The following is a 26,744-nucleotide window of genomic DNA, read 5'->3' as shown; positions in this document are numbered from 1 at the left end:
TAAAAAAGATTGCCATAGCAATTTTGGTGTGATCGTATGTCCTGTAATTAAATGAAGGAGCACAGAAAATCTACCACTCCTAATTTTAAAAAACATAAGTTTTTATGGTTTGAACAATTATGTTTAGAAATGTACTTAATATACTGTAGGTCGTCTTCAGTGTTTATTTGTGACAGAGGGATAGCAGCAAGAGAGAAAGGGAAGGATTACAAGATGGTAGTGAGACCTGCTATGATGTATGGTTTGGAGACAGCGGCACTGAAACAAAGACGGAAAGCAGAGCTGAAGATGTTCAGATCTTCATTATGAGTGAGCAGGAGGGACAGGGTTAGAACCGAGTCCTTTAGAGGGGCGGCTCAGGCTGAGCAGTTTGGAGAAAAAGTGAGAGAGACGAGGTTGAGATGGTTTGGACATGTGCAGAGGAGGGAGAGTGGATTAATCAGAAAAAGGATGATGAAGATGGAGCTGAGAGGCAGGAAAAGAGGAAAAAGCACATGCTAGGGACAGGGTGAGATGATCCACTGTGGGATAAAAGAAAGAAATGATCACATAGCAAGCAGAAGAAACTCAAACGTTGTTTGGGTAAATGATAAATGACGGCTGGATTTTCTAACTGAGACCTCCAGGGGGCAGCAGTACTTCTGTAAGAGTGCTTTTATGACGTGAATGCCGAAGAAAAAGGGGACTACATGTCCCAGTGTAGTTTGCGGCCCACGCGGAGGGGTTCCATCTGTGTCGACCTTGGGCTTTGACGTTTAAAACATGGCGAATAAGGAGCCGAATGTAAGTGTTTTAAATGTGACTGGTTTTGAATGAAGACAGCATGATCTTTATTTTTGTGCGACGTGTTTATCTGGCACTAATGTGACTGGTTAGCATGCTCCATCAGATTGAGCTGCTTTGCTAGTTTCGTTGTAGTTCACTAACAGCACGGTTAGCAGCGACAACTGCTGTATGTGATCTAGTAGGCTTTACACGATACAGGTGAGGGCAGGAGATAGTGGGACAGGGCGACTTTCCGCGGTGAGGCAGATGTTTCACACTGTAGGCAATATCATGAGATTACATGTAGCTGACCTTCTGTTAGTAGGGTAACCTGAGCTGGCCTATACAGGCAAACCTGCCCACAAGCTACTGTTAGACCTTGTTTCTGCTTAAGGATAGCGGGTTTCTTCTCTACTACCACATATGGTTTTCAAGCATTCATCGTTTTTCTTAACTACCTAAACATGCCAATGTCAGCTAACAGTGGGCGGAAGGCTGTGATCCACCGTGGACAGGTCCCACATCCATCACAGAGCTAACACAGACACAGCCAATATTCATGTCCACATCCATGTGTATAAAAACCCGGCTGGCATGCATGTGTTTAGGCTGTGGGAGGAGAACATGCGGACTCCACGCACAGAGCCTTACGTTCAAATCCACAACCTTTGTGCTGCGAGGTGATGGTGCTAACCAGTGCACCATCATAGCTTCATCAGCTAAATGATAAATGAGAAAAATCAAGCTTGGCACTGATATTACACCTGACATAAACATAAACCGCACCAAGATACTGATTGTATTTTTGTTGTTGCACTCTCGCCACCACATACAAACACAAACTGCAGCGGTTCATCCAGCACCTGAGGGATCTGGCTGGTCGGATGTCCTCATCTGGTGGCAGAGGGGCCGGATTAGGACTGAAACTGCTGCTTGGAGCTGGTGCATTGGCATATGGCATTAAAGAAGCCACCTACACAGGTAAACACACATGTGGGGTTTTTACACCATGCTTTAAATATGTGGCGGCCTGAGTAATGCGATGGTGATTTATAGAAATAGATCTGAAGACCTGTTTAGAAACCTTACTTTAATGATGAATTACATGCTGTGTACTAGAACTGTACTACTGTACTTATTGATCGAGTGAAAGATGGTGACAAGGCAAGGTTTCAAAACTTCAGTCATGCTAATATAATATTGCTTGTGTGTGTGTGTGTGTTTGTGAGAGCAGTGGAGGGTGGTCACAGAGCCATCATCTTCAACAGGATCGGAGGGGTGCAGATGGACACGGTTCTGGCTGAAGGGCTACATTTCAGGTAGAGTTACAGCTACTGTCGAGGCATAATAAATTGACTAATGATACAGATTTTGCACTCAGCACAATTAAATTAATTCTCCCTAAATATTCCCTGAGAATCCAACTCTTAGTTCATTAAAAAAGCCCAACTTTTTACTATTATTTTTGTGAGTCACTTTGCCTGATCACACCCAAAGCAGTTTCCAAACTACTTTTATGTTTGTTTGAGAGTTGCATGACTAGGCAGAGTGAAGGATTCTGGGTGTGCAACTTACACAGATGTCCTTGTATGCAGTCCTCCAAAAAACCAACAGCTCGTATCCCAGCAGCATTTGCTATGCATAGGTTAAATGCTGATTGATTGACAAGTGTGCCTTAAAAGGAACGGACACCAGCTTTGACTGTAAAGGGGAGAAGTGCAGGAAAAAATGTGAAGAAGATGAGAAGCACACTCGGTTCCACTTTAGCGCTTTAGGTTTGGACTTTGCTCTTCTTGGCTGGTTCTACAGATTTTTGATGCTGCCCCCTGGTGACAGTAAATAGTTAGAGCATGTGACTACAAAGCTCTGTGTAGGCTCATGGCCCAGCTGTACTGATGCCTTTAGGTCTTTGGTTTAAAGAACTACAAGAAAACCATTGGCTTTAGTACTGCAGCAGTGCAGGAGAGGAGCCACAGTTTAAAAAAAAAAAAAACATGGTGGGAACTGGGCAGGTGGCCACAAATCAGCATGCTGTGTTGGCTCCTATGGTGTGTATGTTGTTTCTCAACCTCAGCCACTCATCTAATCAAATAACATAATATAAAATAATATAATAAAGACATAAAATGGGCTGTGAGCTCTGTGCTAAGGTCAAGACATTACCTTTAAAAAAAAAGGTTATGAATTAAGAATATTAAAGGTGATCACAGCACATGATATCTAAGTCATTAATAACTTAAATGTGAGTATGCTTCGAAATCTTGATCAGCTTTGCTATGACTTTCAAATCTTTTGTAGGATCCCCTGGTTCCAGTACCCTATCGTCTATGATATCAGAGCTAAACCCAGAAAAATCTCCTCTTTGACTGGAAGCAAAGGTAACAAACGTGGGGGCTTTCTCACTCTCTCTCTGTCACACACTCTCTATCCTTTTTTTGTTATTTGTAGTAGTGATCTAGCTTGTGCTTGAGACAGCTGCTGATGAATGTATCGATGTGCCAGTATAATAACTGAGGCAAAAGATGTGTTTTAAGTTCAAAGTTACAAAGTCGAATATAACAAAACTTGTTGGAGACTTGTTGGAGGTGGCAAAGAAACCATTCAGTCATTTTGGGTGTGCGCATGTTTGTATGTAGATCTGCAGATGGTGAATATAGGAGTGCGGGTGTTGTCCAGACCCATGGCATCCAACTTGCCAGCCATGTACCAACGGCTGGGGAAGGACTACGATGAGAGAGTCCTCCCGTCGATTGTCAACGAGATCCTCAAGTCTGTGGTAGCAAAGTTTAATGCCTCCCAGCTCATCACACAGAGAGCACAGGTACTGCGGCACCTTCGCACTGATGGGGGGGGAGATTCACTTTTTTCCTGTTGGCCAGTTACTGTAATCAGCATTGATAAGTTGATCCAGAACAGTAAATATAATAATCAGCTGATTCGACTGTAGATTCAGTCGTTCCACTAAGCTGACATACAGTGCAGATCATACTTGTGTTGGTGTGTATCGTTTAGGTGTCTCTGCTGGTGCGCAGGGAGCTATTTGAAAGGGCCAAAGACTTCAACATCATTCTCGATGATGTCGCCATTACTGAGCTGAGTTTCAGTAGCCAATACACTGCTGCTGTGGAAGCTAAGCAAGTTGGTAAGGCTCAGTATACCACACTGTTATCAAACAGTGATTCAGACTGCTCCAGTCTGTCATTAGCATCACTGGAGCAAGAAACAGCAAAAATGCTGTTGCCATAGTTTTCATTATTGTATCTGAAGTAAATGTGGCTGCTTGGGTTGCATTGACCACATCTGTTGTCTTAAAGTGTAACTGTGTGTGTGCGTGTGTGTGTGTGTGTGTGTGTGTGTGTGTGTGTGTGTGTGTGTGTAGCTCAGCAAGAGGCCCAGAGGGCCCAGTTCTATGTGGAGAAAGCCAAACAAGATCAGCGACAGAAGATCATCCAGGCTGAAGGAGAGGCTGAAGCTGCTAAAATGGTAAGCAGACACTGACGTGGTCTCAATGCAGTGTTAGCAGCAGTTATTAGTGCACAACAATATGCTGCTCTACTGTTTTTCTGTTGTTACACGTCAGCCAAGAAATAAAGTTGTTCTCTATTATGCAAGTGTGTTTTCCACGCAAACTGGAAGTAGGGATGTTGTACCTGAAACCTTTACGGTTTCACACATGTATGTAACCTGAATCAGACAGCAAAACAAGTGCTGAGAATGAACTGTGAGAAACGTAAATATCCATAGAGAACAATTAAAAGTAATCATTCTCTACCTCTGCATTATTTCTTGTCATATTGTGTGAATGTCGTTAATAGTCTAAAAACAAACTGTTTCCTTCAGCTCGGCCAAGCAGTGACTAAGAATCCTGGTTACCTGAAGCTGAGGAGAATCAGAGCGGCACAGAACATTGCTAAGACGGTCAGTACGCTCCTTCATTGCCTGTGGCTTAGTTTCTGTTTTGTCTTGATGCTCAGTAAAATCCCTGAAATGCATGCTCTGGCTTTTGAGTAATCAGCAGAATTCCTCCCCGAGGTGAAAATGTAGACTTTAACTCCCAACACTGGGAGGTGACTGATAATTGCTGTGTCTGCTTCCAGGTGGCATCGTCTCAGAACAAGGTGTATCTTAATGCTGACAGTTTGGTCCTAAACCTACAAGACCAGGCACTTTTTAACAAGTAGGTTTACCCACAGTCTCTGTCACTCGCAAACACACAGGCCAACACACAAATGTCTGCATCGCTTCATTGTTTCATTTTATTACTCAGACCATGCACAGATTACCAGTTTTGTACCAGATTTCGCTATCAGCTAATTTCCACCTGCATCACTTCAAAGGACACTGCATCCTCTTTTAGTTTCCACGATTGGAGGCTGAAGCTCAACTCCCACGTTCAGTTTTATTGGTATCTGCACACAATCAGCAGACTGCACATGGCTTAGTAGTTACAAAGCGAAACAACACTTTACATTTCAGTGAGTAAAGCAGCCAGATCCCTGTGAACCTCCGTCTTAATCTACATCACTTTAACAGAAAGTTTATACAGTGTTTCTTGTCCTGTAAAATATCCTGCTGGCATCAACATAAATTCAATCGCAACATTATTGCCTTCACTAAATTCACTTTTATTAGTTTATTAAACAAAGCACAGTCTTTACTTTTTAGCTCATCCAGCTGAAGGACTCGTGGACTCGTGCCATGTTGAGGCGTCCAGTGTCCGTCTGTCCACAGTTCAGCTGCTGCTCTTCGTAGAGTCTTTTTCACATTTTAGCAAAACTTGCATGTGACGATCACCTAATGGTTTCCCCCCAAACTGTGCTCAAAGTTGTTTTACGGGCGCTGACCTATGAATGATGAGGGATTGTGAGCCGGATGAGCTTTTACATTATTAAAGTTCTGGTCTTTATTGTAACTTTTCAAAAACAAACCGTTCTAAACAAAAATCCCTCAAACACACCTCTCCACCAAAGCATGGCACTTTTTACCCCGTCAGCTGTGAAAGGCTGTTGGGGTTATGTTGTCACCAGTGTTGAAAATAGTAATTAGTTACTAATTACTGATTACTCCTCCAAGAGAGTAATCCCATTATTTTACTGATGACTTATTTTCAAAAGTAATTAGTTACTTTATCACTTACTTTTGAAAAACATGATGCGCAACCTGAATATGTAATAAAGCAATAGACCTTTCAGCCCAATTCTATTTTTTTTGCATATTCCATCATATAAAATTAAATAGTTTACACTCACTCTTTCAAATAGATGAAAGTAAAACACAGCAAAAAATGTATAAAATCAAAGATTCGGCGGCACTGAGTCCTGTCCCCTTAAATCTATTGGCACCTGTTTAGCAGGAGTGGGGGCGTCGCAGGTTTGCTGCAGCGGTCTTGTCAGTGGGGGAATACGGGCGTTTCTCTGTTAATTTCACATTCCCGTGACAGCATGCTCGGTGCTTGCTCAGATTTGAAGTTAAATTTTTCGTTGTAGAAAGAAGTTTTCCTCCCACGCAGTGTACAGCGGACACTAATGCTTTTGTCACTTTTTACAGAATCAAACTCAAAGTAATGTCAGTACTTTAAAAGCTTTAAACGCTGCATGGTCGTACTCTCTCCCGCACTCTATATTATCCATCGTTGGTCTACACACGTCTGTTGCTGCCACGGATGTCGCACGCTCATACGTCATTGTCATGAGACACTCTCACAAACAAAATCGCGGTTTAGTAACGCAGCGTGCTTACGGGAAAGTAACAGTAATCTAATTACTTTTTTGCAATAGTAATCCCTTACTTTACTCGCTACTTGAAAAAAGTAATTGGATTACAGTGATGTTACTGCCCATCCCTGGTCGTCACCCAGGCAGGTGGGCAGCATGCACACGGAAGTTTGTAAATGCAATAACACACAATGACCTTGAACTCAGTTCGAGAGGTCAGGACTGGCAGCGGTCATTAGTTTTATATAGTACCAAATAAAAACACAAACTACTTTTATGAACATAAAATGTATGAACACTTTTTAGACTTTTTAAATTTTTTTTATCTTCACTCTTTATTTTGTCCACAACACATAAGCAGGAAAACAGCTAATGGGCTTCACATCTGCATCGTATCTGAAACTTGTGCCTTTTTTTTGTAAATACAGATTTAGTTCAACTAAATTTAATACGTGAAATGTTTAATATTTATTGCCTTTTCATCGCTAAAGGATCTGGTCTCTGCTCTGTGTTGTACTTTTCTTCTGACTCAGCTTTTTCAACAAGGTTGTTAAATTCCATTTCTGTGTTGTACCACTGAGTTTATTTCCACTCCTGATAAGATGAAATTTGAACGGTGTTGTGCTCGACAGCAGAGTTGTGAGTGTGAGTTTAACCGTGTGTAACAGTGTAAGCTGATGTGGTGTTCCCTTGTTTTTCAGTATGACAATGGGTGCAAAGAAGTGATGAAGAGGACACGAGCTCTTGCAAAGGCAGTTGATTTTGCTTTGTGCTACTGGAAAAATCAACGTACATGACTGGAAACTTGATTTCTTTATGGTTTTCTTGTTTTAATTATCTCATGTGTCGGAGTGACTTTCATCAATGAGTTGTCTAGTGATGTACAAAGGGGACGTTATTAAAATCCACATTGAATAAGTCTAACAGATTTGTTGAAGAAAAGATCAAAATCCAGTTTAAATAGAGCCTTTTGTGTTGACGGATTTATGCAACAGTACATATGGATACTTAAGAAGATCAGAGACTTCTGTCAGGAGCTCATTGGCCTGAAACGTCCGAGCCGCTTGTCTAGTTTGGCTGCCGATGTTCGTTTTACACACGTTTTATCAATAAATGTTCCTGTTTCTTCTTACAGCTATGACATGAGAATGTTAGCTCCATCTACACATATTTGGTTATGTGTGTGAGTTAATAATGTAGCCACTGCTGCTGGCAGACCATTTTGTGCGTGAATAAATTTTATTAGAAAAAGTTCTCATTTCTTTTAGTTACACCGCTCTACTGACCAACTGTCAAAGGTTAACTGCAGGGTTAACACAGAGAGGCAGACAACCTCATATTCATACCTGTGGCCAATTTAGGATTGCCAGGAAACGCAACTCATGCATGTGATGGGACTGTGAGAGGAAGTCGGAGAGAACCTACACAAGCGCTGGGACAACATGCAGGCTCCACAGATTTGACTACAACTGTTAAAGAAAAGGAAACTGCAATATCAAACAGCCTACTGGAAGGTTTGTTGTAAGACTGCTTAATATATAATATTATTATATATACCAAAATAACCAAGTGCCAACAGGCTGTCTAGCTAGCGCTGGCTCCAGCCCGACCGCGACCCTGAGAATCCAATCTGGAAATGGATGACGCAATCATATACATACTGCACAGAGCACACTCCTTTCTAGATGGTAATGTGCTCCAGAAGAAGGTTAATGTTGCATTCACTGACCTTTCTTAAACAAAGCTACTCTCTCAGGTTTCCCACACCAGCTGAACAGTATTTGGATCATTTGTTGAACTGCATATAAAGCTAGAGCAGCAAGTGCTTCTGTCCATTTGCCCTCTACTAATACTGTGTGTAGTAGCAGTAGTAGTTAGGTAAACTTCTAGTTAGTTACTTAGTTAAAGTGATAAAGGCGACAAATCTTGGGACCTGTTTGTTCGGCTGTTTGGTACGGTAACTTCTTTATTAGAAGCTTGGTAGGAGCTCTCTGACATTTTTATTTATTCACATTTCTGTCCTGTTTTGTGGGCAGCCAAGGAGCGCAGGCATTATAGTTTTGGTTTCAATCTTGAGAATAGTGTTTCTTTACTTTCTAGTAAGAGTGAGGTTTTGTCGTGGCCTTGGAGACCTTGACATTGAACTGCTTCCGATTTATTTTAATGGTGGAAGTTAATTGTGAATAAATTCCTATGATTTATTTGGAGGCTCAATCTGTGGTTTGCCCTGCTGAAACTTTGTGTTACCTTCATGTGTCCTCCAGACTTTGCAGTAGAGGGAGTTATAACAGCTAGGTTTAGTGCAGGCTAATTTCAGATGGAGCTTTTTAAAGAGCTCAACAACCATCATAAAGTATATCTGTGCAGTTTGTCACAAGTGTATATGCTAGCTCATGGACAGCTGCTGTATTTCCCAGTGACTGAGAAAAATGACACTGAGATGGAGGAAGCTGTAAAATGGATTATTTTCAAAGGTAAGGGCTGCTCAGGAAGTGAAACTTTATCATTTGAAAAAGCAAATCTTACATATAATGTTCTAATTTATTTTAGTTTATATTTGGATATTAGATCTATAAACAATGTGTTGCTGCATTGTTTTTGTGGAAAAACAATTCAAAACTTAATTTTGTGCTATTGAAAGTTTGCATGAAAAAAAAAGTTTTGCAGGCTAAACTAGTTAGTTTGCAGTACTGTGGTGACGTTTTTCAGTGATGCTGTTAACAGGGTGTGTTCACATGTTGGGTTACATCATAGATTGTTACATCAGGTGTTTAAGGTAATGTACTAAACTCTAAATCTTAAACTAGCTTTATGCTAACTGGGATTGGAAATCAACCATATGGCTCATGTAACATCAGCTTTTGTGCTCGACCCTCAAAGACCAGTGAATGTCAGTGAAAGAAAGAAGCTTTAGATTTCATTACATATTATGGTTTTGCTTTTTTTATTTAAAGGGAAAATCCATCCTTATGCTTCACAGTTGTGGGATGGTTGGTTCAACAGACACAGCTGAAGTTGCTGACTCTCAGTAAGTTAACTGTGTTCAAAGCAGTCAGGTCAGTCCAGCTCCGCTTTACACTGCAGCTCCACTCTGGGTTTCCCTGCAGCCTCTGCTGCGCTTCACTTCTCCCTCCCTCCCATGTTCGTCTCATCCGCCATTTCAAATAGGATTACAGAAATCCTGTGATGGTGGAAGAGGGAGAGGAGATTTGAGGAAGGAAGTGGGATGGATCTGAAAATAGGGGCTGGAATTGTGAAGCAGTGATTAATGCGTGCGTTACTAGTTATGATTAAAACTAACATCAATGCAGTCAGCCAATGTAAATGTGTAAGTAGCAAATGCAGAACACTGATACCCATTTTTTACCTTTCAAATTCAAAGTATAATTATATGCAATCAATAAAAAAATATACACAGCCATCCTCTGTGGACCAAAGCTCGTTTAAAGTGGACTGAGGAAAGTGGAAAACTGCTCTAAAGTCAGGAGAATAAAAATAAAATATCTCTAAAAATGTATATCTCTATTTGAGAGAGCAGAGCAGCTACCTGAACGCTACTCCAACAGAGGTCGATTAGCTTTCATAATTTTATGTATGACACTGGATACTGTAGGTCCTGTGAACAATAGAGCCTTAAAATCAGAAGTACTTGACTCCCTGGCAGCTAAATTGTAAGCTGGAGAGAAAATGGCGTATCACAAATTTAGAAGATCATCATTTAGAAATAGTTTGCTGCTTTATAAGAAAGCCCTTCGCAAAGCCAGAACATGTTACTACTCATCACTGATTGAAGAAAATAAGAACAACCCTAAGTTTCTCTCCAGCACTGTAGCCAGGCTGACAAAAAGTCAGAGCTCTGTTTTAGCCAAACATCCCTTTAACATAAACTTGTAATGACTTCATGAACTTCTTCCCAGATAACATTTTCAGAAAAAATTACTCATAACCGTCTCACAGACATAAAATTATGTACAGCTACTTTCAGTAGCATTGATATTCATTTAGACTCTTTTCCTCCAGTTGATCTGAGTTAACTTCAGTAATTACTTCCTCCAAACCATCAATGTGTCTTTCAGACCCCATTCCTACAAGACTGCTCAAAAAAGTCCTACCAATAATGAAGTTTCAGTCCTAAATATGATCAGCCTATCTAATACCGGTAATTGTCTGTGTACCACAGACCTTGAAGCTGGCAGTATTTAAAGCATTACTTAAAAAGCCATCACTTGACCCAGATGTCTTAGCTAATTACTATATGTCAATCTCCAAGCTTCTTTTTATCTCAAAAATCGTTGACAGAGTAATTGTCAAGCAGCTGATCATCTGCAGAGGAATTGCCATGGTCCTGGGTGTGGTGACCCAGTGTTCATGTCTTTTTGAGTTTTGGTTTTCTTTATGGTTTTGTGCTTATGTTCTAGTTTTTAGTCTTTTTAGCCCCCCTGTTAGTTTTTAGCCCCCCTGTTCCCAGCATTAAGGTTGTGTCTTTGTCCACGTCTGAGTATTTGTTGTGCTTCCTGTTTTATTTTGATAGTCCTTGTCCTATGTTCAGGTCACGTCACCTATACCAAGTGTAAGATGCAGACCAGCCCTGCACAATTCAAAACAAAGATACTTATTATGCATCCATCCATTCTCTTATGTTTATCTTTATCAGGATCGCGGGGGGCTGGAGCCTATCCCAGCTACCAGAGTATTCATTTTGGAGAAATCACCGTACAAAGAAAGAAAAATAATGAGACTATTACAGACAGCAATCTGTGACTGTAATGAGCAGTGTGCTCAAGCAAAATTCTCTGTTAACATTCATGTTGCTCACAATAAAGTAGTTTATAAAGTAAGACATACTAAGAAAAGCCTGCTGTGTTTGCTATAATAACCACACTGGTTTACAGCTGCTTTGGGGACTCAACTACATTTTTTGGTCACAGCCATCAAACTTTAGATGTGTTTGGTTGACTTTTAAGCTTTCTAGGAGTCTGTATCATCAGCTTTGTTCTACACACTGTCAAGCAAAGGTAGGAGCTGGGATAGCATGAGGTGTGTAATTAATTTGAAAAGTATAACTTTTAACGAAAGGACTAAATGTGTTTTCCTTTATTTTTAAAGGAAATATTTATCACATTTTCATGGGCTAATTCTAATTCTGACCAATCATAGCAGCCCATTTCAACCATGGTGACCAGTATATTTTTTTAAATTGTCCAGGCTTTTTTTTTTGACAGTATAAATCTATTCCTCATGGTAGCACAATATGTCAGTAATAGGTTATAGATCATGAAGTCAATGTATTCAACAAACAACATTTTTTGTTGAAAGTAGAAAAAACTAGAGACCAGACCGAATCAGAGCTAAAAACCCTCCTGTGTTATTTTTCTTCTTGAAAGCAGAGTTTGTTTTTATTGAGATATTTGAATTATTATACATCACAGTGTGCGACGCTCTCTCTGCTGATGTGAGTAAATGGAGCTCACCCACCAGCCTTGGTCTTTCTCGCTTTCTGTTATCTATATGACAGTAATCATTGTATATTATTTATATAATATGTATTTGATGACATTTTTGTGACTGGATGGTCTATATTAGTCTTCACAATCCACAGCAAATATAATAATAAGAAAGAGGGCATTGTTGTCTTTTACACATGCGCGTGTAATAAGTCAAAGCAGTAGTATCAAAAACATTAATTCAGTAATAACAAGACCCAGTATAAATGACTCTGGTTAATAAAGAAATGGTAATCCTTGCACCTGGCAATGCCTAGAAGCAGCAGGTAAGCCACCTGTTGATGTGTTTCGATTGAGATTGAGGCAGCTACCCTTGAGTTAGAGCGACAAAATAAACTAAGGAGAAATACGACAATACAAGACACCAAGGAGAAATGAGGTGTACAAGGAGCCACAGCACAACCACCCTCAGCCACCTCTGAACAGTGATCTGAAAAGAAAAGATTAAATTCAGACAAGGGGGGAGGAGTGGTTGCCACAAAGAAAAAGCAAGGACAGAGTAATGGACTGGACTGGGAGATTGCTACGTTGATTGAAGGTCTGGAAGCTGATGTGCTTGACATAAAGAAAATGTTTAATGAGACTTCAGAAGCAACAACGTTAAGGTCAAGTATGGACAGTCCGTCCTCTCCATCAGAGGTTGCCAAATGTGCAGAGAGGCCCAGGCTGGTCACGTGTGTAGGCACAGCTTCCACTGTGGTCAGGGGGGCCAGCTTTCCCAAGGCTCATTAATAAGACAAAAGTATTTCTTATCTGATTTCTTGGTTAATCGATGGATTACTCTGTAGCCCTAATTAAAATCAAACATTAATTACTCAAAAAGAAACATCAATTGCATCCTCCTTCATACCACCCACTGGTTAGAATGCTTGGTACCTTTATTGTTTTCTCTGTTTACATGATTGTGACTTGGAGGGGCACTCAGGTGGTCATTAGAAAAGGGTAGGTTGTGGCAGTAAAGACCAGCAACAATGATTTGTTGGTATTTAAAATGATCCAAGAAAACATTGCCCACAGCAGCCAGCCTGATCGGTCATATTTGGAATTTCTTCTCCACCTCCAAGACCTCTGGGATGTCTCTGACGAAACGATATAAAAAGACAAAAGAATTTAACCATGTGTTAAGGGTCTCTCTGTAATGTGTTCAAACATTACCTAACTTTAATTTAAAAGTACGAAATGTGTTGTCTCAGGTTCTTTCATTTGAATTCTGAGGCCTGAGAGCAGCTCAGAAACAGCCCGTCCACCTGCTTCCGGTTCGCTCCTGTCTTTGTCTGCTGCCCGACAGCGCGCACACGTTCATAAGCGGCTCTGCGTGATTGGCAGCTCTGTCAGCCACTCACAGGGCGCAAAGCGTCAGTTTTACGTTTACTCCGGTTCTCTAACCAATCAGGACAAGTGTTAAACATTCAAGACGCAATACGGACTCCAAGACTCGCCATGTTGGTGAGGGAAGCCCCCGAAGCCCTCTGTGGGATTTTTAATACAAGCTATCCTGATTACAGGACGGATTCAGTCAGTGTAGCGTTCAAGTTCTTCTTTACTTTGTAGTTCCAGTATTAACGTCTTACTAGGATTATTTAATATTTCCTTTAATAATAAAGTACTTACTACGCATTATGTAAATGTTATTAGGCAAAAAAATAAAAAATAAATAAAATAAAATAAAATAAAAAATGCAGCCCTGTCCACAGAGAACATTTTCACATTAATATGTTCACACTTTCCTCCTTTGGATCCATAAAGCCCTTCCAATCCTGCTACCAAGCTTCCGTCCTCCCTCCTCTCCCTCCTCTCTATATCTCGCCATCTCTCCAGCCTTTCTCTTTCCCATTCTTATATAGAAGTACTATAACTGGGAACAAGTAGAAGGACAATAGAGACAATACTCAGTTACGAAAAAAACGAACATAAAACGCGATCTTGGCACATCTTGGCACATAGGCTAAGCATATATAGCAACCACTACACATACAATTGATACATATAATACGTAGTACTGAGAGAAACTGATTGCATTATTCCTTTTAAAAAAAAAGTCAAAGAAAATCTTATTGCATGTTCAATTCCGAATAATAATAATAATAATAATAATAATAATAATAATAATAATAATAATAATAATAGAAGTAGTGTAGTATAGCATGATGACAGCTTTTTAAATGACACTGGTTATACTTGAGTACTTTTATTGAAGTAAAATCTAGGTGCCTGCCCATTATGCTGTTGGGATATTTTACCTCAGCATCGCTCCTTTCATTACGCGTAATTAGGCGATGCTTCTTACACAACTGAACAGCAGGTATATGACAGTAGTATTAAGTATAAAGTGCAGGCTCCAGCTTGTGAAATGGTTCAAGTTAAACATGCACTGTGTGTGTGTGTGTGTGTGTGTGTGTCAGCATGTGTGAGGTTTATAGTGTATCTGTGTCTCAATGTCAGTATCGAGGACTCACACACACACTCACAAAGAGGGCTGGGTATTGTTTTCCCCTCGCCAATAGTAGGCTGGACATTGTCAAAGCCAAACCACCAATCACAGTGCGCTTCTGGACACCCGTCTCCTCCCACTGCTATATAAAAAAGGGGGCTCCAGCTGGTGGACACGCAGCTGACAGCGCAACGATTTTCTTAACACAGCAGCTGGAATAATTACAATACGTTCATTTTTATTTTTTGCTATATTCTGACTGGATATCAATAATTTCCTTTTATATATCTAATATGGCAGACAGCCAGGTGGAAAGCAGCGGAGAACTGAGCACCAAGGTAAGGACAATAGAAGGAGACAGGGCACGATGCTTTTTCTAACTCTTGCTTCCATTTATAACTGTAACCTGTTACTAATGTTTCTATTTTAAGCACGGTGCGTATGAAAAAGAAGACTACCAGTTTTCTAGATGATATTCTTTATGATCTGCTTGTATGCACAAAATTCTAATATAAATCTTACATTTGTAATCCATTGACATATGTACTGAAGGATCCGAGTGAATGCATGGAGAATAAAGACAGGCTGATTAAGGTACTAGTTTTGGCACAGGGAACATTTCTAAGCTTCCTCTGTGGGCAGCTTAATACCGCCTCCCAGTTTCATTTAGAGTCAGACATGCAGAGATTGTAGGATGCCTGTCTGTCATTTCACAAACTACATATACGGCCGCTGTACTCGTCAATGCAGGCGTGTGTTCTGTGAGGGCTGTCCCGATCTGTCGCCAAACTCTCGGATAGTTGAGGGAACTGAACCGGCTGAGGCGCGCAGAACTGTTACTTTTACTGTTTGGGGAACGTTTAGAAGTCGAAGCAGTGACCGAAAGCAAATAAAGACCTTCAGGGACGGAGGTAGGATAGCAGAGTGGGTTATCTCCCGCCCAGCACCGAGTGTTTCCATTCACGACCGTGGGACTGTCATAGAGCCACATCTAGTCTTGTTAAACTACTGTTCTGGTTTTGGTTTTAACATAGTAAATATCGGCTTCATTGTTATTGCTTCTGATAGTATTCGTGTAATCATTCACAAAAACAAATGGGAGTTCCGCTGCGGTGAAACGGCGTGAACACGCATGTTTCTAACTGTCCAGCTCTGTGTTCTCTGTAACTCCAGCGACGCGATCGAGCAATAATCTGAGTTTATGCATGTGGAGCTCCACCTCACTGCTACTGTGGCCCTCAGCGGAGCTGGGAGCGCGCACGCTCCTGTGTTTCTCACCAGTGTCGTCACGGTGGAGGCAGGCTGCTGTGCCTGTGCGGACCCTCGCGCCTCTCTTCTTCTTTAACCGAGTTTTCTTTAATGTCTCAGAGTCCTCGCGCCTCGTGCACCCGCTGGTACTGTAGTACTGAGTGATGCCGAGGGGACGCTGGTGATTTCCGCTCAGTTTGTTTCTGAGCAGCTCCTTTTCAAACAAAGGCTAACAGCGAGCGACACGGCGCAGGGTGTTCTACAGGTACACGCTAATGCTCTGCGACTCTAATTCAAACAGCTGGCGCGCGAGCCGTGCCCGTGAAGCTGTGCATGTCTGTCTGCAAGCCGACTCACGCGCTCCATGAGGGGTGGAAGCCTTCCTTTCCTCTAACCAGGTGCCATTCTAGGTTCAAACTCTTAGGGGGGCTCAGCTCCCATTCATAATGTGCTGTTCATAATATGCTGTTTGCAAATGTTATCAGCCCTTCTCACATCAGCAAACCTCAGTTCAATCGAATATCCATTACAGCGTTACCTTCAAAAGCAGCCTAATTAGTTGGATAACCTATGGTAGTGTCTAAGAATAATTCAAAGTAGAAATTTCAATCTAATCCACCCGTTTTAATGTGGAGCCTTTAGTTATCAAACCCTAGGCAAAGGCTCAGTGTTTTAAGAACTATTTATGGCAATCAGATAAGATGAGAGACATGGAGATTATTTCAGTCTCTTAACCACACAGAGGCAGTGTGTGCATACAGACACCGGAAAACCACTCCATAGACCTGGAGTGGCAGGGTGAAAACGCGCTTTTTGTTATGCAAACTCAACACAGAGCATCATGTACCCCAATTTCACGAGTGGAGAATAGATTTGTAGTCCTTCACTTCACATAGCGGCAGCTGTCCTGTTCAGCCATGTTTAGAATGAATCCTGTGAAATGCTGCATTCATGTTAATATGCTCTGTTTAGAATGCCCACTGGCATTTTTCAGTGTGCTACTGGAAAGCAGAGTGAGCGTCCGTGAAAGGCACGGAAAACTACTTTGTGAAAAATAACTTTTGTTTTTCCAGCCAACTATTTGCTCCCTCATTCACCCTGCTCCTGAACAATCTCTCCATCCTCCTCACTCAACTAGAAACTAGAAAATAACAAAATATAATCTTATAACTATTATTATAAGAGCAGGTGGGATATCCACAATCGACAACAGGACAACAGACTGCTTATGTGGAATAATCATCAATGAATGTGGGAAAACAGAAGCTACAGCTTTATTATTTTTGGTGAATTTGACCACAGGTCCACTCGTACCCGTTTCAGACACTAAATAAGTCACAGAAACGTGCCTGTATTTTCAGAACAGTTTGAACTTTTGCTGTCGATTGAGATAAAACTCTGGCCACATTTAAGATTCCAATGAATCATGAAGAATCACATTACCAGCAACATTAAAAAGAAGAATAAATGAACACTTGACTGTTTTTTCCCAATCAATGAATTGATTGAATTAATTAAAGCGTCGAAGCACCGTGTTTCTAAAAGACAACTGGCATCCCATTTCCACAAAGGTGAGGAGGACAGGAGGGAAAACACCGGAGAGGTCTACTGACAAAAAATATTCACTTTTTCCTATTTGTTTTAGGCATAGATAAATAATGATGATGCAGTGATTAGTGTTTTGAATCTTTTGGTTTGTGGTGATGAGAGGCTGGTGCCTTTCTCTGTGGTGTTTCCTCATTATTTTGAGGAAAGCTGAAATGTGGAGATCACAGTTGTTGTTTTGTAGGTTTTGTTTTTTGTTTCTACACAAAAACAAAGAATTATATTGAGAATGTGCGTCTTAGGTCATACAAATGCCTACCAGTTAAAACCATGTGAAATGGTCATTTTATTTTGTTTTAATTCATCATCGCATGACTTTGCAGAGAAATTGCAAAAGGCAGTCTTCCTTCAGTGGAAGGATAAAATGATGTGGTTTAAAAATGCCATGTGGCTGCTTTCCTCCCTCGCACAGATCAGTCCACACTTTCATGGCATGTATGTTTTTTTTTTTTCTGGACTATGATGAGCAAACCTGGATGCAGCTGGAGAAGCTTCAGCTTAAGTGGTTATTGTTGGCATTACTGTGATTCTTATAGGAGGTGCACTGATTTGGTGAGTAAATAATTTACTTTTTCTGCCTTCTTGCAGTGCCAGGTTTATAAACTTGCTAGCCAGTGTTAGCCTAGCCTTGTATCACCCATGCTCTGTGTGCATGCTGCTGCCTCTCGGCTTATGTTGGTTAAAAAAACATAAACCCTGCAGCTTTAATTTATTTATTTTTTTTTTACAATTCTCTCAGTGAAATTAACTGTTTCATTCGAAATGGGAAAAGTGAGCTTAGAAATTATTAGATAAGAGACGAGACGTTTTCGCAGCTGTTAGCGGTGTTGTCATGTTTTCAATTCACACAAACTGTTAGGTGGCAAAATCAACCAGCACAATAATTTACAAGCATGTATTCGAACTCCTGCATTTGTTTTAATGCTTTATGGCTACATCTGCGGCATCTGTGAATGTCAAATCTAGCCATTCTTTATCAACATAAACAAACTGCTTTTACATTTAACTAGCAACATTTTTAAAAAAGTAGTCTTAATACCATTACTTTTTTACTAAAAACTGTATTCGTTTACAAGTTTTGTTGTGAAAGTCAAATTTAAGACATCCATAAGTCAGATTAGAAACATTTTGGGGTAGCCTATGTTAGATATAAACACAGCCGCTGGTCATCTTGCTTATTAGAAACTGTAACAAGAAACTTTAACAAGTAACAACTTTAACAACATTAAGTTCTATGTTGTAAACAACAGAACTTCATGTTGTAAGTTATCTATGGTTGCACAGCCATTAGGAATCAAATCTGCTTCTGAATAATTTGCTGGTTTTTATTCTTGTTGTTTTTTGGTTTTTTTACTTTGTCAGAGATTTCTCAGAGAGTTTGCAGAATTGTCATTAGACTGAAAGAGTTTAATGATTCCCCACATTACACTGAACTCTTGCAAGTCTAGAAAAGGAGCTGCTGGACAGACATCAGCTGAGTGGTAAGTATTTTTGTTTTCCAGTAGATTAGTAATATTCAGTGTCATCTATATTAATCATGCTAAATGTTTAATCATACTTTAGACCAACCTGTTTTACTCCTCTAATTTATTCTTTGGCTTTGGGAAATTGTTTCTTTACCAAGCTTTTTGTGCTTTCTGTTATTAGACCTCAGGTATGACTGCATTATGCTGTTGTCCTCAGAGGCATTAAAGCAGGACTTTGTGTTGACTCCGGTAAATTTTATAAGACATGCTGTGTAAGTAAATACAAACAACAGTTTGGGATGCATTTCTTGAAAGATTATATCTCACAAACTTAGTTTAGAGGTACCACAATGTCTGTACAGTATGTAGTGGAAGTCTGCACGTTTTGTGTGAAGAGATGAGCTGAGCTATCAACTCAACTGAGTTGGATCAGGTGGTGGGGGAGGATGCTGGACAGACCTGTCACACCCAAGCATATAGGCTGCACAGGGGATGCCTGCCAGAAGCCCCAGTTCAGGAGATCTTAATATCCCAGTTCAACAGTTTCAAAGGGAGGGTGGGGACATTGAGTCAAAATGGACAATGTTCTGCACCTCCATAGCTGATGCTGCCGCAGCAAGGAGCTGCGGCCGCTAGGTGGTTGGTGCCTGTCGAGGTGGTAATCTCAGAAGGGAGGCATCAAGCTGAAGGAGGAGTCCTACCAGCCTTGGTTAGCCAGGTGGTGGCCTCCGCCTCGCAATGGAGCAGTTCACGACTGAGTGTGAAGTGGCTGGAATGAGAATCAGCACCTCCAGATCTGTGGCCATGGTCCTCAGCTGGAAAAGGGTGGAGTGTCCACTCTGGCTGAAGGACGAGTTGCTGCCCCAAGTGGAAGAGTTTAGGTATCTCGGGGTCTTGTTCACAAATGAGCGGAGAGAAGAACGAAAGATTGGCAGATGGATTGGGGCCACACCTGAAATCATCCTCAGAGTAGAGCTGCTACTCCACATCGAAAGGAGCCAGTTGAGGTGGTTTGGGCGTGTCCCACTGGGAGGAGGCCCCAGAGCAGACCCAGGACATGTGGTCTGGGGGTTCTCTGCTTAGGCCCCTGCCCCCGCGACCCAGCCACGGATAAGTGGAAGAAAATGGATGGATGGCATAATTGGTTATATCAAATTGACAGTATTTTTTGAAAACAGTGTAATAATGCAACTTGATTGTCTAAAATGCAGAAAAAATGTTTTAAGAGCAAATATAACTTGGTGTTCTAAAGAATGGGCAGCGCGGTGATTAGTTAATTGGTTATTCGAAATTGCAAGTGGGTGTGAATCAGAGCGTAAATGGTTGCCTGTCTCAGTGTGTTAGCCCTGTGACAGACTGGCGTCATGTCCAGGGTGTACCCTGCCTCTTCCCTTATGGTAGCTGGGATAGGCTCCAGGCTCCAGGATAAGCGGAAGAGAATGGATGGGTTCTAAAGAATATGATTGTTTCCTTGCAGAACACAAGGAGAGATGAGTCCTCCATCACAGATGGTGTGGTCAGTGAAGATGGTCACCTGCATCTTCAAGGTCATTGGATCTCCAACCCACATCCACTGCCACTGTACAAGGATGTTGGGATAATGTTAAAGACTTTCTTCAGGCACTTACATTTGGATCATCTAAATCTATGACAGTCATTTAGATAGTAATGCCAGGACTGGGAAACAAACCATCCTTAAAGTATTACAACAAACCAATTATGTGTTTTATATGCAAAACAAATGTGGTGTTTGAGCTACAGACTGCACTGAACATTTTATATTGATTATATCAGTAATATAACTTGCAATACAGTTATGTAATACAAGTTATAGGAAGCTAAACTTTAGTTTCAGCAGAACAGTGTCCAGTGTGTTGGCTGAAATGCTTTTTTGCATTTGAAAATAAAAGTTGGGCTGATTTTAACTGCATTACGAGAAGTGTTTTTAATTATATTTACAGTGTTTATATCTGAGTGTTGTTGAACTAGAAATCTCTTAAACTCAAGGAATATAAAACGTAATGTCATTTTAGTTGCATTCAGTTTGTATGTAAACAAATTAAAAATAGTAACTTACCACAAATTGTTTTTTTAATATAACTGATCTTGAAATGTTTGTCATTGACCAAACATTTACTATTGCTCAGAAAAACCAAGATATTCTTAGTACTGTGTACTCACAGTGAAGAAGCTGTTGGAAGGTGGTGATCTTAAGTTCGCTTATTTCTTTTTTTGAGGCAACGAGTTTGCATATTTTTTTTTATAGTCTGTAAGAACTAATTATGACCAATGTATTCATAATGAATAAGTTGCCCTAACTTGGTTATTTTAAATCAGCTTTTCGTAGGGCTTTTTTTGTTTTGTTCTTTTAGGCAACAAATTTGCATATTTGATTTAATTTTTTTAAGTTTTGTGAACTAATTAGATTTTACAGTCTATCAACTCCAATGTTGAAAAGATGGTGCAGAAAGCTACATCTGGTCAGGGAAGAGTTGGCCAGATTTGTAAAAAAATGAAGTGGCTGCAGTGGACAGGTGCAAGGATATCGATGTAGGTTGTGTCACAAGATGGTCGATCAATTTCTTTCACTAACTCAACTACACAAGACATTTTGTAGGGGGTATAGGAGCTGTGGAAGCTAGCCTGTAAAAAACTGTAATCTGCACAGTTTGTTTAAAAAAACAAAAGAAAACAAAAATACTCCTCCGTACTGTAACGCTCGCCCACATTTGTAACAAAAAATAGACCTGCAATAGAAACGTATTTAGAAGCATGCATGTGAGTAAAAAGTACGACAACATAAAGCCCACGCAGAGCCCAGTGTTTCAACAGAAAGACTGATAACACAACAGAAGCAGTGATGATAATGTCACATGTTAACATGGACAGAGAGATTATGGACCCATTGAGCTCAGCTGGAGTGAAAACTTTTTTCTAGCGTCCGAAACAGCAGCGCTGTTTCTGTAATGACCATTAAAACCTTCACTGGGTAAAGCTGGCAGGAGCCCTTCATCAAAGAACCTGATCAACAAACTCCAATGTAAAGAAAAGCAACTCTGTAGCTGCTCCATCCACGGCTCTTTGTTTTACACAGCAGCAAATCTACACTTAAGCTACAGACGCACGGCTACATTAAGATATGCAGATGAACTGTTCACTTAGTCTGATACCATGTTTAGATTAGGCTGTTGCAGGTGACCTGCAACACCTGCAACTGCGACACCTGAGTCTCAAAGGGACCATGAGGTGTACTAGACAGTATTTATTTGAAACTTTTGTAACATTATTTTTCAGTTTTAAAGTGAAATATTATCAAATATTGTGTTAATGAAATTGTTTTAATATTTAAAAATATAAAATGAAAAGCTTTTTTTCCCCACAGACCAATAAAAATGTTGTGGATCATGAGCCACCTACCTGGGGCTGTTAGGTTGCACCAAATGATTACTGACATTAATTATTAACATGTACAGCATCAGAACGTTTGTGTTCAGCAGGACAAAATCTTCAGAATGTGCATATGCTCACTTTTCTTCACTGCTGCTACCACATGCTCCTTTAGAGGCTTAAAGAAACAAACTCACTCATTCATTTGCACGTGTAAACCTGCAGACACACACACACCTGCACAAAATCACATACTCATGAACACATACCTCATCTATGTCATCCAGCAGATACAACACTGTCAGAACTTTTTCCTCCTGTTAACGTAAGAAAGCCTAACAGACAGAGTATAGGCAGTTTTATTTTGTGTATTAGGTTATGTTGCATATACCTTATTTTATTTGACATTACAGTACTTTAGATCATTTATCTATTTTTGCATTTAAGAAAATGTTTTCTTTAAAAAACTACATTAGTTTTTTTGACAGATGTTGTATTCAGTTAAACTTTAAAACAATGCAATTTATATTGACCTTTTTCTCCTTTTCGCTCAATTTTCTCTTTCTAAACTAAACCATCTTTCCTGATTATTTGTCTGAAACCATAAAGTGAGTCATGCTGAGATCAGACTTGGTCATTAGGTCATCTCGTTTGATCATGTGCTCTTCCTGCATTCATAAAAGTGGGCCAGTATGTCTGAGAATATGTTTGCTTCCAGGAGCTGAAGGAGAAGAAACAGACTGAAGAGACAGAGAATGGAGAAGACTCTGCTGCCAATGGCAAAAATGTAAGAACAGCTCCTCTTAACGTCTCTCACACCTTGTAGGTCATGGATAGTCCTTGTGTGTTACTGGTGACCAACATAAATCTGTCTCACCATGTCAGGACAAGGAAAATGGTGAGGAAGACAATGAGGTAGAGGAGGATGAGGAGGATGTGGGCGACGAAGAGGAGGAGGATAGAGAAGGTAGGCTTCTTTATGCCATGCTGAGCAAAGAGGTGATGAAACAGAACAACAACAAAACATGTCAATCAATATAATGCAGAGGTGAGAGGAAAAAGCACACGTGGCATTGTTTTTAGTGTTGGGGTCATTTTAGGAGTTTGGATTTTTGTAATATATAAAATGCTCATCCTTAGCATATTTGAAGACACCTCCCAACATTACTCCCAACATTTTTGCACAAATATCTGTACTTTCTATTCCTTACATTTTCAAAACAAAATCGTTACTTTAAGTTTTGCCTTTGATATTTCACGTCACTGAGCATCCAAACATGGAACCAATTTGAGCCTAAACGGTGTAAATGGAATAAGAAATCACATAAAAAGTGTTTCTATCAGCTCAACAAACATCAGCAAACACACAGGTGTTTGTGTGCAGCTTGTCTCACAGTGTGTTGCTAGCTAAAGGTCCAGCTGCTGTATTACACAGGGAGAGAAAAGAAAGAGAGCTAACTTCACTCAGAGATGGAGAAAGATGTGAAAGACAGGACAGGAGAGGAAGAAGAAAGGTTAGATTTAAAGGGAAGGACTGCTCAACTGGAAATTTTCAGTCCTCATGTTTGTAAATCAGATATTGGGTCTGTAATTTACTGGTCGATCTATGTACCTACCCTCACCCATGGTCACAAGCTGTAGGTAGTGACCAAAAGAATGAGATCACAGATACAAATGGGGGAAATGAGCTTTCTCTGAAGGGCAGCTGACCTCTCTGTTAGAGATAGGGTGAGGATTCAAGCTTTTCTGTGTCACACAAAGACACGGTGGTTTGAACCAAAGATCTCAAATTTGGACTCATCAGACCAAAGCAGAGATTTTCACTGGTGTAATGGCCATTCCTTCTTGTTTTTGGCCCAAACAAATCTCTTCTGCTGGTTGCTTTTCCTGAGTGGTGATTTCATAGCAGCTATTTGGCCATAAAGGTCTGATTCGTGCAGTTTCTCTATCTGGGGTCTAATCTGAGGTGCTTGCAATTTCTGAGGCTGGTGACTCAGAAATATGTACCCTCAGCAGCAGAGGTGACTCTTGGTCTTCCTTTCCTGGGGAGGTTCTCATGTAAGCCAGTTTCGTCATAGCTCTTGATAGTTTTACGGCTGCACTTGGCGACAGATTCAAAGTTTTAGCAGTTTTTCAGATTGACTGACCTTCAGTTCTTAAAGCAATGATGGACTGTCGTTTCTCTTTACTTAGCTGATTGGTTCATGCCATAATATGAAGTAGTCAAATAGGGCTGTCAGCTGTGTACCAAGCTAACTTCTGCACAACACAATTGATGGTCCCAACCCTTGCCCAAGAAGGCAAGAAATTCCACAAATGAACCCCGACGAGGCACAGCTGTGAGGTGAAAACCATTTCAGGTGACTACATCATGAAGCTTATTGAGAGAAGGCCAAGGGTTTGCTACATATCTAAATTATGAATCATACACATGATGGATAACTACACATAAGCCCAATTATTCATGTAGGTAGATAGAAATTTGTCTGCATTATTTATTGGTAGAGTTTGACAAGACATCTGTTTAGAAGTCACAGCAGTGTGATCCAGGTGGGGTGAAAAATACTGAACTGAAGCCTCGATTTGTTCTACTGTTTCATTCTAACAAGCTTTATCTTTTTGTATTCAGGTGACGAGGAGGATGATGAAGAAGATGACATTGATGGACCGAGGGTGAAGAGGGCAGCTGATGACGATGATGATGACGAGGTAAGGATGTGTCCAACTTACAGGAAGAGCTTTTAGTGCTAAAAACAGCAAGAACAGTTAGTTACGGCAGATCAGTCACACTGAAGGGCTTCAGCCTGCAGCTGCAAAGAGATGTGTCTGTAAACCTTCAACTATTTCGTGAAAGGTGTTATTTATCCTGAACCCATATTTGATGTTCAAAACATCATATATTTGAAAGGTGAGAAAGGATCATCTCTAAAGTCTAACTGAATACTGCATCAGCCAAATCAGGAGAGCAGTGAGTGGACATCGCTGAGTTAGTGACGGCTGGCACAAGGAGTTCCTCAGGGACCATTATCACCTGGGTACCTGTGTTGTGGATATTGGCCCTGTGTGTGACATCAGCTTTGCACTGGCAAAATTTTAAAACACTCTGCCTAAATTAAGAAATGTAAAAGTTGTGTGAGGAAGATTAAAAAACAACACGTATCTGGATGGATGTTATCTTTACCTGAAACGTTTTTTAGTGAGGGATAGAAAAGTTCAGAGCATGTCTTAACCAGCTGACAAACATTCATTTTTACTTGTGAAAAGGGGGATAACAAAACATCAATAGCGGTGTTGTATTTTTGTGCAGCATCACCTCTAACCTTGATCTTCTCGATTTTCAGGATGAGGTTGAAAGCAAGAAGCAGAAGACAGATCAGTAGTGTCTGCAGCGCCCACTCTGCACGGAGGACGACACTATTGAAAGACAGCCAGCAAACCTTCTACACCTCAGTCCTCCTTTCGTAACAAAAATGTGTTTAAAAAGAAAATTTGTTTGTATTTTTATTTACATTTTATATTTTTGTAAATATTGTAAGGAGTTTGGCCATTTTGCAAAAGTGATCTGGGTATACAGTGGTGCTCTGAAGACTTTTAGATCAACATCAACCATCCATACTCTGTCTCAACCACCAGCCTGTCATTCCAACAGTACACACACACGTACTACAACTACCTTTTTTCTGTTTTTCTAAGACGTATAGGATGCTAGAAGTTGTGTGTTGACCTGTAGTTGCATGGGAGTGTTAAAATAACTCAGCTCTTTTCCCAGTGCTGGGGATATATTAGTGGTAGTTTCTATGAGATTCCAAAGTCGTAGTTTCTCTTGTCCATGTGTCTCTATCTGTGTGTCTGTCATGGCCAGATTATAATTTTTTTAAATGTCTGTGCAATTTGGTTGAATAATAAATTCATTTGATTTTGTTTTTAGATTTGGACTGATTCTGCTTTAATTAAAAAAGAAGTTTGGACAACCAGGAAGTCGCAAAACACTCCTTTAGGTTGTGCTCATGACATGAAAGCTGGTATATTAAGTCTTATTATTTTGGTAGTTGATTAATAAGCCAGGTTGCTGAGCATTTAAAAAAGTTTTTTTCAAAGTAGCTAGCCTCAGTAGTCAGGGATCACACCTCCAGGACATCCATCCTTGACTGCTGCCCAACACACGACCCCAATGGGCCTGCAGAAGAAGGGTGGCTGAGCCTCAAAGCAGAGCTGCTGCTCCTCCACATTGAAACAAACCAGTTGAGGTGTTCAGGACATCTGACAAGGATGCTTCCCTGGTTGAAGCCTCAGGATAGACCCAGAGCACTTGGCTGGCCTGAGAACATCTTGGTGTCCCCCAAAACCTGGAGGAGGTGACTGGGGAGAGGGGTGTCTGAGCTTATGTACATGGCCCTGGAAGAAAATAAATGGGTGGATGGATGCATTTTATGCAAACTTACTTTATGCATACTTAGGTTGTCATACTCTTTTTATTTAGTTCACTTCAGTTTTTATAGTGCCATTTATATATAGTGCCAGTTCACTACACTCAGGCAGATCCCCTGTGAGCAAGTAGTGGGTGATGGTGGGGGAGGAAGGAATACCTTTAAAAAGTAAGAGACCTCTAGCGGAGCTGATTGAT

At 40.5% G+C, this 26,744-nt stretch overlaps 2 protein-coding genes and 2 long non-coding RNA genes across 4 annotated transcripts; all 4 read left to right on the top strand.

The window, feature by feature from the left end:
- Window positions 1–647: 647 nt before the first annotated feature.
- LOC100690566 (prohibitin-2) lies at window positions 648–7,899 on the top strand. The gene is made up of 10 exons (XM_003448769.5): window positions 648–783; window positions 1,614–1,746; window positions 2,000–2,084; window positions 3,064–3,143; window positions 3,402–3,586; window positions 3,778–3,907; window positions 4,145–4,248; window positions 4,606–4,683; window positions 4,863–4,942; window positions 7,181–7,899. Exons 1-10 carry the CDS (start codon window positions 763–765, stop codon window positions 7,203–7,205), a joined length of 921 nt encoding a protein of 306 aa, XP_003448817.2. The 5' UTR covers window positions 648–762; the 3' UTR covers window positions 7,206–7,899.
- A 104-nt stretch (window positions 7,900–8,003) lies between these two features.
- Window positions 8,004–12,848, top strand: LOC106098483 (uncharacterized). Its single transcript, XR_001224726.3, has 3 exons — window positions 8,004–8,431; window positions 8,897–8,953; window positions 11,134–12,848. It is a non-coding gene; the product is annotated as an uncharacterized LOC106098483 (long non-coding RNA).
- A 1,719-nt stretch (window positions 12,849–14,567) lies between these two features.
- Window positions 14,568–26,047, top strand: ptmaa (prothymosin alpha a). Its single transcript, XM_003448836.5, has 5 exons — window positions 14,568–14,752; window positions 22,839–22,907; window positions 23,006–23,087; window positions 24,750–24,829; window positions 25,462–26,047. The coding sequence occupies exons 1-5, from the start codon at window positions 14,708–14,710 to the stop codon at window positions 25,498–25,500; spliced, it is 315 nt and encodes a 104-aa protein (XP_003448884.1). The 5' UTR covers window positions 14,568–14,707; the 3' UTR covers window positions 25,501–26,047.
- Window positions 16,260–20,663, top strand: LOC112842627 (uncharacterized). Its single transcript, XR_003214487.1, has 2 exons — window positions 16,260–17,819; window positions 18,630–20,663. It is a non-coding gene; the product is annotated as an uncharacterized LOC112842627 (long non-coding RNA).
- Window positions 26,048–26,744: the final 697 nt, after the last annotated feature.

Source organism: Oreochromis niloticus, linkage group LG17, assembly GCF_001858045.2.
Source record: "Oreochromis niloticus isolate F11D_XX linkage group LG17, O_niloticus_UMD_NMBU, whole genome shotgun sequence".
Classification (NCBI taxonomy): Eukaryota; Metazoa; Chordata; class Actinopteri; order Cichliformes; family Cichlidae; genus Oreochromis; species Oreochromis niloticus.
This window is presented reverse-complemented; position numbering and strand designations above follow the sequence as displayed.